General features: G+C 48.5%; 1 protein-coding gene across 2 annotated transcripts in view; it reads left to right on the forward strand.

The window, feature by feature from the left end:
• The window catches only part of SCFD2 (sec1 family domain containing 2), a 357,920-nt gene that overhangs the window by 338,820 nt on the left and 2,102 nt on the right, over positions 1-16,998 (forward strand). For both annotated transcript variants that reach the window (XM_031434663.2, XM_010992837.3), the window contains exon 8: positions 7,588-7,707. In XM_031434663.2, coding sequence (XP_031290523.1) covers positions 7,588-7,707 — 120 coding nt within the window. The remainder of the gene's footprint in view (positions 1-7,587; positions 7,708-16,998) is intronic.

Below are 16,998 nucleotides of genomic sequence, written 5' to 3' on the forward strand. Positions count from 1 at the left end.
TGTGGTTTGGATTTCAGTCTCCTAAAAATAATACATTTTATATCTACTCCATGTGTTTGGACTCCAGCTTGTTTTGACTAAAGGACATAATTTGTCAAGATGTTTTCTCCACTGGAATCGGCCTGAGGAGAGTGGGTTTTATCTCCTGAAATTGCACAAGGCCCTTTTACGTCCTTTTATGAGCGGTTTTGAACTTTTCGTTGTGGTGGTCCCATTTCTTATAAATTCAGGCTTAATGGGAAAAAAATAAAAGATTTATGAAAAAAGACTCAAAGAAGACCCAGTGCTTGCCTCTGGGCCCTTCACTGGAGTTCACGTGAGCACTCCACCGCCTTAGCAGTGGAAAAAGGCCCACAAGGAGAGAAGGAACAGCCGCCAGGCAAGCCCTGCGGAGCTGGAAGTGGTGAGGGGAAAGTAGTTGAAATACTTCCGGTGGCAGCTAAGCTGCCAACGTGTTGTACTAACTGAATCAAAGAAGGTCCTCATTGTGAGGACCAAGGGTGTCTCCAGGAACCCAAGGGCAGCAATGCAGTGAGCATCAGGGAGAATTGGGACCAAGAACTGGAAAGCAGGCAGGCCTTTGAGACTTGCTGTGGCCTGCAGAAGACACTGAGAAGTCCCAGCATCAGAGGGTACTCAGCAAATGTGAGTTGAGTGAGTGGCTGGGGAGCTCTGCCATAGCTTTTGATGCTTCTTAAGAGCTCAGCTCTGGCTGGGCCTCATCTGTCTTAGGTCAAATCTTGATTCCTAGGAAGGGTCTTGAGTCGGCCCAGCCTGGGTCGAGGCCCATTCCAGGACTATTCAGTTGAGCTTGAGGGGCAGGATCACACTGTAACCACACGGCTGCGGGAGCCTATCCCATGACCATGCAGATGGAGGAGACTGTTCACGTGTGGGCTGGACAGACACCTCAGACGCGTCTACAGCAGGGGTGAAGGATGCTGTGAGGATAAAGGGCAAAAGTGATGAGCTTCAGGTGCAGTTTGATGTCAGATTCTTGGACTGTGAGAGCTGGACTGCCTGAAGGTCACCTCATCCAGCTCCACATTGTTTACATAAGAAAAACGAGACTCAGAGACGAACTGTTGGCTTCGGTCCATTGTACTTAATGGCACTTCTGAGAAGAGGAGAATGTCTCAGCATTTGGTGTCGGTTGATTAAATCGGCACAAGTCTTGGAATTTGTTTGCAATACTATTTATAACCATTGTTTATATTTTCCTTTTCTTAATTATGCTCCATACTGTGGCTTGATTTTTGTCTAACATTCGCTAAATCTGACCCATAAGTTCTAGTGAGATGGATTTGGGTAGGAATCATTAAACAAAAACTCAGTTTTGGCAGGCAGCGAACTTTGTCTGCCTGTGAGCAATTACAGAGAGCCTCTTTTGTGTGCTAGTCCCTGTTGGGGATAAGGAAGATAAAGAGACAAACCAGACATCCTACCTGCCGCGGCATCGCTTACATCAATAGCTTACCGTTTGTTAGGGAGACGGACGGGAACATTGAGGAGTGCAGAGCGAAGGGCTAAGTGGTGTCTGGACGGGGTGTGAAGGCACAGAGAACGGGGAGCTCATTCAGGGAGTCAGAGGAGCTGAATGTGTCCGACCAGAAGAGTGAGAAACAAAGTGGTGAAATGCCAGGCTGCATTGAAGGAATTCCAGGTAGCTCCCAATGGCTGGAGCTAAGAGCGGCATGTAAGAAGTGGAAGAGATGAAGACAGAGAGATAAGGGGGAGGGTGTAGCTGAGTGGTAGAGTGCATGCTTAGCATGCATGAGATCGGGGGTTCAATCCCCAGTACCTCTATCAAAAATAAATAAATACCTAATTACTCCCCCAGAAAAAAGTTTTAAAAAGGGCTAGAGTTTGGAGTTTGACCAAAACCAATGAAGTTCCATGAAATATTTTTTAGGAGTATATAAGCAGTATATACTTTATAAAAATCACCCTGGCAGCAGTGATGGGGGGAACAAGGCCAGACTGGCATCAGGTTGGGGAGGGAAGGTGAGAAGATGAGCGTCAGGGCTCAGGTAGGCAGAGGGAATGGGAGCAGGGGTGCAGTGCTGGTGGACCCCACAGGCCTGCACACGGATGGGATGTGGAAGCAAAGAGATGGTGTTGTCCAGCGTCATTTGCCCAGTAGGGGATGACTCGATGGCCAGTATTACCATTGTCTCTGACTTGGAAGCGGAAATGGAGAGGAAGATAATTTGCATTTTAGAGTTTAGGGGCCTGTGAGGACAGCTTTGCAGCTCAGCAGAGCCTGGGCCAAAAGTAGCAAATTGGGGCTGCTGATGTGTGTGAGGCACGGATCGTGGACAGGACAGGGCCACGCAGGAAGGGAGAAGAGGCCCCAGCAGTTGGGAACACCGTACATGATGGGGCAGGTCGAGCAAGAGGAGAGTCCAGGAGGAGGGAGAGAAACTGAGAGGGCTTCGAAAGCAGAGAGGGTCGGGAGAGAAGTTTCTGGAAAAGGGAAACCATCCACTGCACCAAACTTGGCAGGGAGGTCAAGCTAAAGGACAGAGTGGCCCTGGCAGCATGGAAACCTTTGCCATGTGATCAAATAAGTCCCAGGAGGAACCTGGTAATCGGCTAATGTTGCTAAAGAACTAAAAGTGCAGCGTTTTAAGAGATGAAAGCTAGTAAAAATGCTTTCAGTTCGAAGAGTCTGTTTATAACTGAGGGTGTGTGGAATGCACCCCACTCTGCCGTGAGGCAGACTTGGATTTGTCTCAGCCCTGCAGCTTACTTACTGGAAGACATTAGATAAGTCACCTCTGTAAGCCTCACTGTCTCTGTCTGTCACACAGAGCGCCTGCCTAATTCATAAAGTCTGAGGAGTGTGCAAAGTAATGCTTTCCCCACCTCCTGCCTTATTTTCCTCCACAGCACTCCCCACCCTCCTCACTTACCAATTTACTTACGTATTTTGTCATTCTCTCTAACTAAAATATAAACTCTGCCACAGCAAGGTTTCCTCTCTGGCTCATCCCCTGCTGAGTCCCTGGTGCCTTGAGCAGTGTCTTAGCACGTACTAGCTGCTCAGCAAACCTTTGCAGACCGGATGGTTAAATGAGTAAGAAGCAGTGCTGGATGTGAAGTGGTGGGTGGCAGAGCTGGAGTGGCCTTTTGAGGAGTTATTTCTGGGCAGAATGCTAATACTTAACTGCAAACATGTAAATACTTTGAGAATAAATTCATCACAATAAAAAAACAAAAACAAAAATAAAAACAGAAAAATCCCATTGGAGGACAAGCCATTACCAAGCCGTCTTCAAAGTCAGCATGGCTGTTCCCAGTGCCCTGGGGGCCATGCTCCTGTTAAGTTTACTCCCTCCTACGAGGCCTTGCCCATCTTTGGAGAACAGGGGACCTGACCCTTGTCTGTGCTGGGGACAAGCGAGTCACATACAAAGAGAAACAGAGGATTCCAGGAATGCCTAGTAAACTCCAGAGAAACTGGGAACAGAGGAAACCCTTCTGGTAGAAACCAATCAGGACATCAAAGGGCGCTCTGGGGCCCACAGCTGCAGAGAAGGTGTCGGCAGCCTCTGCTTCAAAGGCTGGGGTGGATGGTGGGGAGAGACTGTCTTCTCTGCCCAGAACTGATGTCTTAAAATCACAGCCGGCGAAGGTTTAGCAAATGAAAGAAAGAGCAGTGAGTCTGACTTGCTTCATTAATCTATGTGTTTGTGATGGCAGTCATGATGCTTAAATCTTTCCTCTTCAAAGTGCCTTACACCGTGAACTCACATACAAATGGGACTCAGCCGAGTGTGGCTGATTAGAAGGAATGTGTTATTCGGATGGAAAAGACTGAAGAGATGCCACTTCCCAATAGCCTGCCGACTTGACACATTCTAAAAGGAAATCTGGTATCAAAACATAAATCTAAACAGAAACCAAAATAGCAACAGCAACGTGCATTAACGGGACCTGTTAATTTGTACCAAAATCAACATTCCCTCAGCTTCTTGGCTCAAGGGTATTATTCTTTGTTGTTGCTGTTCATTTCTTTTTTCCTTTTCATCTTTCAATTCATCCTTCCAAGATTCTCGCAGTGTACTTCAGGGTCCAGGCTCTCTTATGGAAAGCATATGTCTTTGGGAACATACTGTACCACTTGAATTTCTGGAGCAAGTTGTATTTCTGTCCCAGGATTAAGTGAGAAACAATTGTTTGTAGGGTTGGAAGGAACCTTGGGTTAGTTACCCAGTCTGGGGAAACCACGCATAAAGCAGAGTGAGTGTCTAAAAGACATCTAAGAAAAGAAAGATATCTCCAGTTAACCTATGGACCTCAGTCATTCATTCATCCATTCATTTTATTCATGCAGCATTTGTTCAAAGTTGACCATGATCTTGCTCTATGCTCGGAGCCCAAAATGCCAAGACAAATATGATTAGTCCCTACCCTCCAGTAGCTTACAGTCCAGAAGAAGAGACAGGCAGCTATGTCAAGGTCTCAGTCCAGTTTGACAAGGCCAAGGCAGAGGTATCTGTCAGATTCAAGTCATAGGTCAAAAGTTGAGAGGTGGTTAGGGAGAAAACTTTAGAGGAATGGATGCCTTTTAAAGAGAGAAAGAAGGAAGGAAGTAAAGAAGGGGAGGTGAGGGTACTTCACACAGAGGAAACTGTACACACCACAGAAAGTAGTATGATGCAGATGACACTAAAACTGTTTAGTAACCAGAGGCCAAAACCCACTGGAATGGTCCCAACCAATGCCTATGGGCGACAGATCTTTCCCACTAATATGCAGAAATCTCCAGGGTGTATTGTTGAGCAAAAAAAGCAGAGTGCCATGTTAAGTGCTAGAAGTCAAGATGGTAGTTACCCTTGGTGAGGTACTGACACGAGGGGGCCTAAGATGGATACCAGGGTGCTGGCTTTCTGTTTGTTTCTTCATCCGGGTACTGGTCCCATGGATTTGTTTAGTTTCCGGAAAGAAACTAAACTGAACATTTGTGATAAATGCACTTTTCAGTGCAAATGTTCAGTACAGTGTTGTTTGTTTAACAAAATGTTAAAAAAAAATGCCATGCATTTATGTTGGCTAAAGTCATTGTGAGTGACTCCAGCAAATGGTGTGTATGGAGGAGATGCAAATAGGGGCAAAAAACAAAGCCATGTTAGAAGAGCTTTATATACTGAATTGAGGATTTTGAATTTATTTTCATTCCAGAGAGAATGTGGGCATATGATGGAGTTGTGGAGTGTTTAAGAAGGTGGCCTCTGGAGGCTGGCCCCTAGCTCCCCGATTTAGTCACATATATAACCTTAAATCTCTCCATCTGCAAAATACACCAAATATTGCGTTTGCCTCTGAAGGATTTTTGAGAATCGGATAAGATAATGAACACACAAAAAGATTTAGTATAGTGCTCACTATATTCAATAGTTAATATTTGCACTTCAGAAAGCTTACTTAGGCAGGAATGAGGAGAATGGACGGGGGATGGCCAGACCAGGGGCAGGGAGACAAATTAGAAGGCTATAACAATAATCTAGTGAGAAAGGAATGAGAGCTGACCAGAACAGGGGGAGAATTAACAGGACTTGATCTGGGAGATGGAAGAGACCACAGAGTCTCAGATGACTCTCAGGAGTCTGACTCCGGTGACTGTGAGTGGTGATACTGTTAGAAAGTCAAGAGAAGGAGTAGACTTAGCGGGGAGATCGTGCATCAAATTTGAAATCTGTTGAGTTTAGGGATCCCAGGAGCCATCCAGGTGGAGATGGCCACAGGAACTCAACAGAAGTGCTAAAGACATAGATTTGGGCAGTATATAAAAGATTATTGAAGACATAAGAGTAGACGAGGTCCTTGAATGAGAAGAGCAAGGGGCCAAAGATGGAGCCCTAAGTAGCGCTGACATTTAAAGGGCAGACCAAGAAAAGGAACCTATGAAGAAATTGAGAAGAGACCACTGGGAAGGTGAAGGGAACAACTGAGAGTGATTTTGTGGTAGCCAAGAAGGGTGCCATCAACTGACAGATGCCACAGAAGTGTCCAGTTAAATGAAGACAAGGATTGTCCACTGACTCTACATGCGATGGCCATTGGTGACTGCAGCAGGCACAGTTCCAGGGGAACGGTGGGACAAAAGCAGGGCTGCCATGGGTGTGTAAGACATGGATTGGAAGAGAGCAGTCAACAATGCAGTCACGGGAGGGAGCTGCCTACCAGGCAGAAAGCTGATGGTGGCTGAGAAGTCCAGTCTTTTTCTAAAGATCAAAGAGTTTTGTAACTTTTCCCAGTATTCACCTCCACCTACTTTGAAAAAATGTAGACCTATCATTCCTACTTTCTTTCTGCCTTTCTTTCCTCTCCCTCCCTCCCCACTCTGAGTTTCCTCTTTGGTTGACAAGGAGAAACATATAACCAGAAACACTTCGTGCATTACCTTTTTAAGTGTTTTTAAAATAAGACACTGAAAAGTGGATGTATTTAAGCAAGGAAGTCAGAAGAATCCAGCTGAGAGAGGAGTTGGAGCTTGGGTAAGAGAAGGGGCTTCCTCTCTTCCTCCTGCCCCAGCCTGCTGCTTCTGGGGACTGTCCCTTGGCCCAGAGGTGGTGTGTGTGCTAGTGGGTGTGAACAAGACACACACTCACCACCTTTGTCTCCCTTCTCCCTGCTGGAGTCAAGCCTCCCGCCTCTGGCTTCAGTAGCCCCGAGGCATCGTTCCTGTGAGGACTACACGCTGCTCTGTCCTGGCTGGGTCTCCAGCCTGCTCGCCCAACGTGGTGAGCACTCATACCACCTCTGCTCACTCCTCCCCACCCTATCCCAGGCTGCGGGGTAGGGCTCAAAACACACTGTCTTTAGGGCTCAAAACCCCTTCTTGTCCCTTTCAGTTAGTCGCTAAGTCTCCGTGTTGGCATAGTGCATTTCCTGAAAGGTTACCCAGAGACAGTCTCACTTTAGTTTTTTAGAATACTTCACCTTACTGGTAAGGCATCGGGAAGAATTCTCCAGGACATCCAGTGTGGTGTTCTAGGTAGAGCAGGTCTGCAGCTGAGGCTGGTTTGCAGAAGGTAAAGGCGTGCACTCACAACTGGCCCTGGGCCCTTGCATCTTTGTGTATCTTCCACCACCCCATGCCTAGGGCTTTGACCATCCGTCAGTTCCACAGACATTTATTGAGCATCTACTCTGTGCCAGAAACTTCACTAGGTACACTGGGAATTCGACAGTGAAACAGGCAGACAAGATCACTGCCTCATGGAGTTTATGTTCCAGTAGAGGAGACAGCCCTTGAGGAAACAAATGTATAAATGAACAGACGATGACCCCAGGCTGTGGCATCGCTTGGAAGGAAGTGCACAGAGCCCTGTAAGGCAGGAGCACGTTTATGCTGAGACCTGCAGACTGGATAGGAAGGAAAAGCTGCCCCTCATTCCCCAACTCCTTTAACGTTTCTTTCAATAAAATATTTATTTAAATATTGCATTTATGCTATGCATGTTCCTGGTCAGTGGGTTCACAGACCTCTAACACATCTGACCCCTACGGATCGTAATCTCTAAGGGGGGTTCATCTCACCTGAAGACACCTCTGACGCTGGTGGGGTTTGTTTTGCAGGTGAGCCGGCCCCATCCCAGCGACCACCCTCTCCTGATCCTCTTTGTGGTGGGCGGAGTCACAGTCTCCGAGGCCAAAATGATCAAAGACCTTGTGTCAACCCTGAAGCCAGGAACCCAGGTACTGAGTCCTTGGTGATCCATCTGAATGGGAGCCCCGAGGTAGGAGTGGGAAGGGTGGGCCGGGGCCCTTTGTTCAACTTCCCAGCACTTCCCATCTCCATCCGCCTGCCTTCTCTCCCACCTGCTCCTTCTGCCGGTCCCAGGAACCACCATGACCCGACGTGCGTGGAGGGAGCAGGGAGGTCTCACCTACTCTGGGCAGTAAGGGCTAAGATGCTATTCCTGATTCCTACAGGGCATGTATTCTCTGGTGTCTGATCAGTGCTTAGCTACTCAAGAGTTTTCACTGCTTTCCATCCTCCAGATTATTGAGGGAGGCTCCCGGGACTATCTCTGCACTGTGGCAGGGAGAGGGCAGGGCTGGAGGAGTTTGGGAAGACATGTTGTTGGGACAATGACGAGCATAGTATCTTTCTCCCCTGTAGCCTCCTGCCAGGCACCATCTCACTTCAGACACAGCCTTCTTGGTTTTACAGGCCTGGGTTTGATTCCTACCTCTGCCTTCTACTGGCCACGTGATCTGAGTGGGAAAAGCCCTCAGTATTCTCCTGTAGGCAACCAGGCAGGGTGGCAGTAAACCTTAAATCAGAGAAGGGAGAAAATGTGCCTCTTAGCACAGTGCGTGGCACCTGACCCTCCATAAAGGTGGCTGCAGTTCTCATTATCAGCCATTCCTGAGCGGTCACCACCCTGCCCCGCAGGAGTGGCTGAGGCTGCTGGCAGGAGGCAGCAGGGGTCCAGGGAGAGGGACTTCAGGCAAAGGCAAGGACTTCCCGGGCTCTGGCAGCTCTAATCTGGCTGGGGAAGCAAGGCCTGTAACTAGCAAGACTAGAAATCCCTGCCTTCGTGGGTTCCGCAGAACAGTGCCTGAGACAGGGACGTGGGAGCAGGTAGTTGACATGGAGATGATCCCAGGAAGCAGAAGGGAGGGGTCAGAAGAGACAGTGGAGGGAGAAGAGCCAGAGAAGAGAGCCCTGTGGGCTGGTCATCGCTGTGGTTGACTGAGGTTCTGTCCTCTGGGGGCTTGAAGAGCCTCAGAACTGTCCTGCTGGGGGACAGGGACCCGGGACATCTTCCCATTCACTCTCCCTCCACCCCGCCCCCACCTCATAGTTGAGACTCGCCTCCTGGGACCTGTCTTCAGCTTTGTGCTGGGTCTGCATGCGGCCGAGCGGCTTTCTGTGGTTTGGAGGAAGCAAAACAGAGATGCGAGTGTGGTGCCTCAGGCAGGACCCCGGCTCGGGCGTGGGGGGGACTGTCCACCATGGGACACAGAACCTGGGTGGTATTCCAGCCACGCCTGGCTGCTGGGGGTGCCGCTGCCACGTCGCCACCCACCACCATATATATCCACCCACCACTGTGTATATCCAGTCATCCAGCTAAGGAGCCCCCATCCTTGCCTTCTGTGAAGTCCTACCCATTGTTCCAAGCCCTCCCTGCATCTCTGCCAGCGTCCAAAATCTGTACTCTGTATGCAGCAGTAGACAGCTTGCTGACTGCCTCCCACTTGCTGACATAGCCTCTTCAAGCCACCATGAATTCCTTGAGGACAAAGGCTAGGCCTTCTCAGGCTTGAGCACAGGGCAGGAGTTCTGTAAGCCTTGGGGTCTTGACTTGGGGCAGGAGAACTGGTGTGGTGTTTTGAGGGTGGCTGGGCCACCTGGCAACGTAGAGAAGGCCTGGTTCCTAGGGGTCTCCAGACACCCAACTAAGAAAAGGGACCCAGGTATGTAGGGAGCCACTGCAGTTTCTTGAGCAGGGGAGTGACTAGTCATTGGCTGTGACCATTTCTGCTGTTGCTAACACCTGTCATGGTCTTAGCTGGTGGAATTTCTGATAAAGAGGTAAATTCTGCCTCGTTTCACACCCTCTCTGTCAGCAGTGTACAGGATCTGTTTAGTGAGCAGTTGTCTTTTCGAATAAGACTTTTTTTTTTAATCAGAAAGCACACTTCTCACTGCCCCTCACATGGTAAACCCAATTCTTCGCTGTTCCGAACAGTGATGCATTGTAACAGCCCAACAGACGTGTTAATCCCCACTTTAAAAGGATAAAATGCAGACGTTTTCAAAGCCGTGTGACCTGAGTTTGACAACAGAGGCCCGGAATCTGCAGTGGCTCAGAGGCTTGGCTGTAGTCCGACCGCCCTTCTTCTCAGTCATCTGCAGAGACAGCAGCTCAAAGAAGTTAGCTTTGTCTGCTACTTGTCCTTTGTGCAAAAAGTTCCCCCCGGAGGGTTAACAGACCCTGGGATGATTCCAAAGGGGAGTGTTTACCATAGTGCCCTCACTTCCAAGTCTGTGAAGGGAGGTGGATTACCTGCCTGTTTGCTGGAGTGACACCTGCGGGGGCAGGTCTCTATTAGACCCCAGCAGGCTCACAGCTAACTCTGCCCAGATCGGAGACGTGACCAGCGCTGGGTCTTTAAAAGTGCAGCAGGAATTAGGCCTGGCCATTCTAGCTATACCCAAAAAGGCAGGCGGTCCAGTTCCATCTCCTGCTTAGACTTCTGTCGGAATACACGTAGCAACTGACTGAAGGGGCAGGTTCCTCAGAATCACCCCCAAACACACATCTGGCGACTGGTAGTGACTCTGACTTGCCCACTGATGTAAACAGCGATAGTACGCGTAACTGATATGCCCCTCCCGTTGCAGCCTACCTGAGCCCTCGGCAGTTAGGACCATCTCCTCCCTACGAGTCCACATCTGCCCCTGGGAGCTCTTGCTCTCCAGTGCTGCCTCTAGCTCTTGGGCCGCACAGAATCTACAAGCAAATCAGGCTCATCCCTCCTCCACATGTCCTCCCCCAGGGCTACTCCTCTCTAAACTGAGTATCTTCAGTTCCTACGCACCCCCAACCCCCACCTCAGCCCATGGCCCCCGTGCGACTCCGCTGGGCCCCGAGTGTCTCTCCCTCTCTCACTCACAGCTGAGAGCCTTCCTTGCTGATCAGTGCAGAGGCAGTGGGACCACCTCGTTCCACCACAGGCCCTGCCTGCCTCTGGGCCTTTTCCTACCACCTTTCTGCCGGTCTGCTCCCTTCCGGCCTCAGGACTTTGCACTTAATTTATTCCCAGCACCTCAAATGGGGTCTGGCGCTGGGTGTCACGATTGTTGGCTGAATGTCGAATATTGAACCCTAAAAACTGTTCTTGCATTATTGAAGCATAAGATAAAAGTAACTTTTCTGGAGAACTACACCAACCTGTTATTAATTCTGAGATTATGGACAGCCAAAATCACTCTGTCTTTTATATCAATTGCTATGATCCTATATCCACAAGGGTGCTTTTTGGACCCAAGTACAGGAACTTAAAATCATGTCTCTTAAATTACTCAGTGAACATTTATTGAGCATCTTCTCTATGCCAGGCACTCTTCTTTATGCTGAGGGTAGAGGGGTGACCAAGCCAGACTCTTTCCTGCTTTCATGGAACTTACATTCCAATAGTGAGTGACTGATACTAAACACAGACGCTCCAGCCGGAAATGAGTGTTCCAGGGACAGAGACAGGGACTGTGGTGGGAGTACCTGTGGGGGATGTCCTTCAGATGGCACTGGCTCCCCTTGGAGGAGAAGGCTGGTGAGCTGAGATCTGCAAGGGATCCGCTCTTCAAAGGAAACTGCTGATAGAATCCACTAAAGGCATATCGAGAAATGAATTCTTGAGGGGTGGGTATAGCTCAGGGGTAGAGTGCATACTTAGCTGCATGAGGCCCTGGGTTCAATCCTCACTACTTCCATTTTTTTAAAAAAGTACAATTTTTTTAAAAAATGAATTCTCTTTCACAAAAAGTAATGAAGATAGTGTGAAACAGTGGAATCCAGAAAGCACATTAGCACCTGCTAGTCCAGAGGACGGTCGTCATACTCTAATATGGATGTGTTTTCTCCACCCTCTGCCCCTGGTTGTTGCTGATAAGACAAAGTGGGCGGTAGGAGAGGGCCCTCTTTCCCGACTACAAAAAAGGGATCAAAGAAGCAGCCTCTCAACCCCACCCCAAACAGCCACAGCCGGGAGCAGGAGACTTTGCAGGCTGGGCCACGCTGCGCGCGCCCAGCGCTGGCCTCTGTCTCACTCACTCTCTGCACCACACCCAGGCAGCTCTGCAGGCTGAACCCTGCAGTCAGCGGTGGCCAAGTCTGGGATTGTGGGAGGAAAATAACAGGGAGGGACCCTCCCAGAAAATACAGGGAAAGGCCAGCTCAGGAAACAGAGGAAGACCAAGTGGGCAAGCTGACCCTGCGGGCACGGCGCTTTGTGGACTAGAGCAGGTTGCCCAGCCACACTTTCATGTGGGTCTGTATTTCTGGGGCTGAATATTTAGTGGAAATGTAATAGAAAAAAAGTAGGCCCAGAAATATGCTCATATACACAGTTTTGCACAACCTTAGGGGTTCAAGGATACCTAAATCCTGGCTCTAAACCCTGACTCCAAGTTATTCTAAAACCCAAGGAGAAAAAAAAAAAAAGTCCCAAGGAGAGGAGTCAAGCAACTTTTTTTTTTAATTCTGAAGTTTCTTACTCTAAGGAAAATGTCAGTGGGATTTAAAATTTTTCTTTTTGCCTGAGTGAGCTTCAGGCCTTATGCTTTGAAGTAGACACTGTAGAGGAAGTAGGAGTCACGGTATTGGATGGCATTACTCGTGTTCATAGCAGTCCCGGTAACGGTGCCCTTTATTCCTGTGCGTTTCTCCTGCGTTTCTCTTTGATATTCGTAGCAATCCTCTTAACAGGGCTGAAGTCGTTCGCAATGTAAGGTTTTTGTTCTCCTGGTTGTTTTCCCTCAAGTGACGGCTTTTTAAACAACTATCACGAGGGACAAAGTGAAGAGACATCTGAAATCTCAGCCGGTTCTTTAGGAGTGCCTAAGCGCAGCACGCCCGCCCCGGAGGCAACGTGAAGGCAGCGGTTTCCCAGGAAGCTTAATCACATCCATTTAGCTAATCCACTGCCCCACCGGTTTAATACACACACTCTATGTTTAACGCTGTGCGTGGGTCTGCGTGTGTACAGGAGCAGCCCCTGTGCAAGCAGAGGCGGGTGGTGCCTCAAATACGATCTGTGCTCAAAAACCAATTCCTCAGCTGGCTGAACATGCATGTTGGTGCCCGTGCATCTGAGTTGCTTTTACTGGGAAGCATCTCCCAAGTTTAAAAGAAAAATGGAGAAAAACCATTGTTCTCCCCTGCTCCTTTCAATTCACAATATTCATAATGTTCACAATTAAATCAGAATGATATGGAGTCTAAATCCCGGATTGCCCCGCTTCCTCTCTGTTCAGCAGAAATAGAACAGGAAGATGCTGGCACCTGCAAATTATAGCGATGGCCCGCAGAAGCGGAAAGAGGAAAGAAAGCGAGAGGGCTGGGTCACTGCTGCTGGGAGCCAGAGCCAGGCAGGCTGGCAGGCTGGGCAGGGATGCTGTCCCTCTCACACCAGAGTAGAGCGCCTGCCCTGGGCGGAGCTTGGGGGCTGCTGTTAGGGGCTTGGTTCAGAGGCTCTTGGGAACCGTGGTGTCCTCCACCCCTGTCTCCCAGATGGATGTTTTCATCAGTGCCCTCACTTGCCTTGGAAAAAGCCAGTCTTCTGAAAGGAATTCTCTTAACGCTTAATTTGCTTAATAACGCACATTTGATGACTGTGTTTGTGAAATTTAAATTTAATATCAGACAGGCCAATTTCAGACTCTTTTAAACATTTTCTTTTTCATTTTCGAGTGTCTACCCCCTGCCCACTTAGCTATTCTTTTTTTTAAAATAATTTTAAGGACTATTTTAGTCAAATAATGCAGAGATGCACCTTAGTTGAATACGCTAAAAAACTGAAAATGCTCAAAAGCGTTCTGAAGAACAAAAGATGCCTAAGGTATGAAAGTGTTTAAGGACCATCAGCTATTATACTACAAACAAAATGTTAGCAGAGCAATCCTGCTTGTTCTTCAGTATAGGAATTTTAGACAAATGGATTTTCAGTCAAATTGATTTGAAACGAATTTACCCAGAGCTATTTGAGCTCTCTTTCCAGAGCCTCCTGCTAACCGTTGCTAAACTCACTGCTTCCTTCCTAGTCTTGTTTTCCTTCATTCATTTAATCATTCACTAACTCACTGTATCAAGGACCTGCTAGATATCAGGTCTGTGCTAACAAACAACAAAAAGACTCAGTTAAGGAAACAAGAAATACAGTGTGATACCAACAGCCATGAAAACACCCTCAGTCTTCAGGTAGGGGTGATCTGGGAAGGCTTCCTGGAAGTAGTGATGTCTGACCAGATTGTTGAAGGACAACTAAGAGAAAGGGAACTCCCCTTCCCGATAAAGAACCATCCCCAAAGTGCCACTTGTGGAACTGCAAATGATTTAGGGTGGCTGGAATGTGGAAGCGGTGGTGAAGGGGGTGGGGTGTGGAGTGCTGAGCAGACATCAGATTCTCAAGTCTTGGAAAACTCTCTAAGATGGCTGGACTTATAAAGGGTGGGGAGGAGGCAGTCAGGATTTGAAGCCTATGGGTAAATATGATCAGATTTACACCCAGGGTAGGTGGCTCTGGCATCTCTGCCTCCCCTGCATGGGCCTGGTGACTGCTCCAGTGACTGCTATGAGCTGAATAGAGGGGACGCAGCAGAGGGTGAGAGCAGTGAGGACGGTGATGATAAGAAGACAATAACAGCGAGGACCATTTTCAGCCCCTCTAGAACCTGTCATTGTGCTAAATATTTTACGTAGATGTTCACATTTAATTCTCAAGATAATTATGAGGTGGATTCCCACTTTACAGATGAGGAATTTGAGGCTCAAAATGAGTAAGCAAATTCTCTAGGCTCCATCGTCTGGAAAGTGACCGGCTGGGGCCCAACTCAGATTGAACACTCCTAAGTCTGTGCCTTACCCTCTGTGCTGTCCAGCGAGAGTCCTTGGTCTCAGCTTTCTCCCCTCCTCAGAGACCTGACCTTCTCAGTTCCTTCACAGACTGCCTTTGTTTTCCATCTGTTCCTTTTCAGCCCTCCACAGAGCATGCCCCAGACACTCTGATTCAGCCCTCACGTTGTCTAAATACCCTCTTGTTTAGATGGGAGGGGTTTAAATGGTCTTTGGTTCCAGCTCAATGGAGGCGACTGAACCCACAGTCACTGTTGGCCGTGACTGGAAGCCCAGCACACGACCTGAGAGTGACGGATTCTTTTGGCTTAATTATCACTGCTCTAGAAGTGTCCACGTCAACTGAGTCTCCAGCCTTTTCTCTCCAAGTTCCTCAGTCCTGCCAGTAAGACTTAAGCATCCTGGGGGCCTCACTCAAGCCAGGACTCTCAGCCAGAGAGGAATCCGCCATGTTGGCTTTGCAACTAAGGACCCGAGGGGCTGGCAGGGGCAGTGGGGATTGGCAGGCACAGGGCAGGGAAGGGGCCTGTGGCTCAGTAGCTGCACTGGCCTCCTACCTCACCAGAGTCTACCACCAGAGTGTGCAAAGGTTTTTTGTCTTTATGTGGGCATTTTTTAAAATATCTGAATAAGGCTTTCTTAACTTGTATTCTGTGAATCCTAGTTGTCTATGAACCTCACCTAAAACTATACTCAAAGTCTTGTGTGTAGGAACATCTGCATATTTTTCTAGAGAAGTTTTAGCTTTCATAAGATTCGAAAGAAGGCCTGTGACCCAATCACAAAACCACAAGAAAATAACAGCTGAGAATTGTTGAGCCCCTCGCGTGCTCTACACACGTGACCTTAAGTCATCCTTGCCACAATGCTATAAGCTCTAGGCTGTTGGTTGTTTTCTGGGATGGATAGGGTAAGGCCCCAAGTGAAGGGACCATCCTCGGGGCATGCAGCTGGTCAGCTGGGAGCTGGGCTCTGCCGGGGTCTGACGCCTGTGCTGGCCTGGGCGCCGCTGTTCTTAGCCACCTGCTGGCTTGGCCTGGAAAACCCTGAGGAGTGAGTAGACACCCCCTCCAGGGCCACATATGCAAATGGTGTCTACACTGCATGACAAGGGGATCCTAATATTGACTCACTGCACTCGAATTCTCATCAAATGACTCAAGGAAAAATGTGAACACAGTGCAGTGTATTTTCTTCTGCCCACAATATGACTTGGCTGACATTAACCATATATTTTCAAGGATAATTGTCTTTCAAGAAAAAGTAAAATCACTGCTTTCAAAGATTCATTTTTGTTTTAAACAGAAAACTTTGTAATAACCCTCATTTCTTTAACAACAACAACAAGAAAGTTATAAAATGCTTCCTTCTCTATTTACCTCCCTCTGCCTTTCCTCCACACTGGATTGTGGACTCTGTTTTTGGCCAGTGAGTTGGTTAACTTATTGGTTTGGTTCCTCCTGGGACAACTCTGGGGACAGGAGGGGAGAAGTGTGAGTGTGAGTGCTGACTTGCTCACTCTGGAGAGGCCAGACTGGGCTGTGTGGCCCAGGGAAGCCCAGGCCAGCCGACAGGCGGAGACTCCCCCGCACTCAGCGGCTGGACCCCGGCATCAGACTCCAGTACCTCCTTCCCCACTTCCCAGGGTCACCTTCATCCGGTGGGTGCACCAACCCCTGCTTGGACAAACCTCACCAGCCTGACAAAGCACGTTGTTGCCCCGGCCCAACTCTGGGAATAAGCTTTCCCAGTGCTGCATAGGGAAATCTGCCTCAGAGGACCGACCCAGACTCAGGGACACAGGAGGGGACACCACGATGACAGGCCAGAGAGGCCCAAAGGTCCTTGGGGATGAGGGGAGTGAGCAGCCCTCCCAGAGCCCTTGACGATAGAGAAGTGGCTGGACAGGCACTTGGACACTGCAGCCAGCCTGCCTGGGTTGGAATCCTGACTCATCTACTTCCTGTGTGTCCTTGGACAAGTTACTTAGCCTTTCTGTGCTGTATTTTTCTTCTCTGCAAAATAGAAATAATAGGTGTACCTGCTTCAGAGGGTTGTTATGAAGATTAAATGGATATTAAATGAGATCATCCTCAATGCCTGGAACATCAAAGGACTAATAAATATTAGCAGATATCATCATTATTATTGTCATTATGGGTTGAATTGTGTCCCCTCCCAAAAGATGTTCAAGTCCAAACCCCTAGTACCTGTGAATGTGACCTTATTTGGAAATAGGTCTTTGCAGATGGTCAAATTAAGATGAGGTCATTAGGGTGGGCCCTAATCCAATATGACTGTGTCCTTACAAAGGAGACTTTTGGACACAGAGGCTGACACACATAGAGGGAAGACAGTGTGAAGACATAAGGAAGCTTAGGAGGGAAGATTCTCCCTCACA

The sequence above is a fragment of the Camelus dromedarius genome, chromosome 1 (genome assembly GCF_036321535.1).
Source record: "Camelus dromedarius isolate mCamDro1 chromosome 1, mCamDro1.pat, whole genome shotgun sequence".
NCBI classification, from domain to species: domain Eukaryota; kingdom Metazoa; phylum Chordata; class Mammalia; order Artiodactyla; family Camelidae; genus Camelus; species Camelus dromedarius.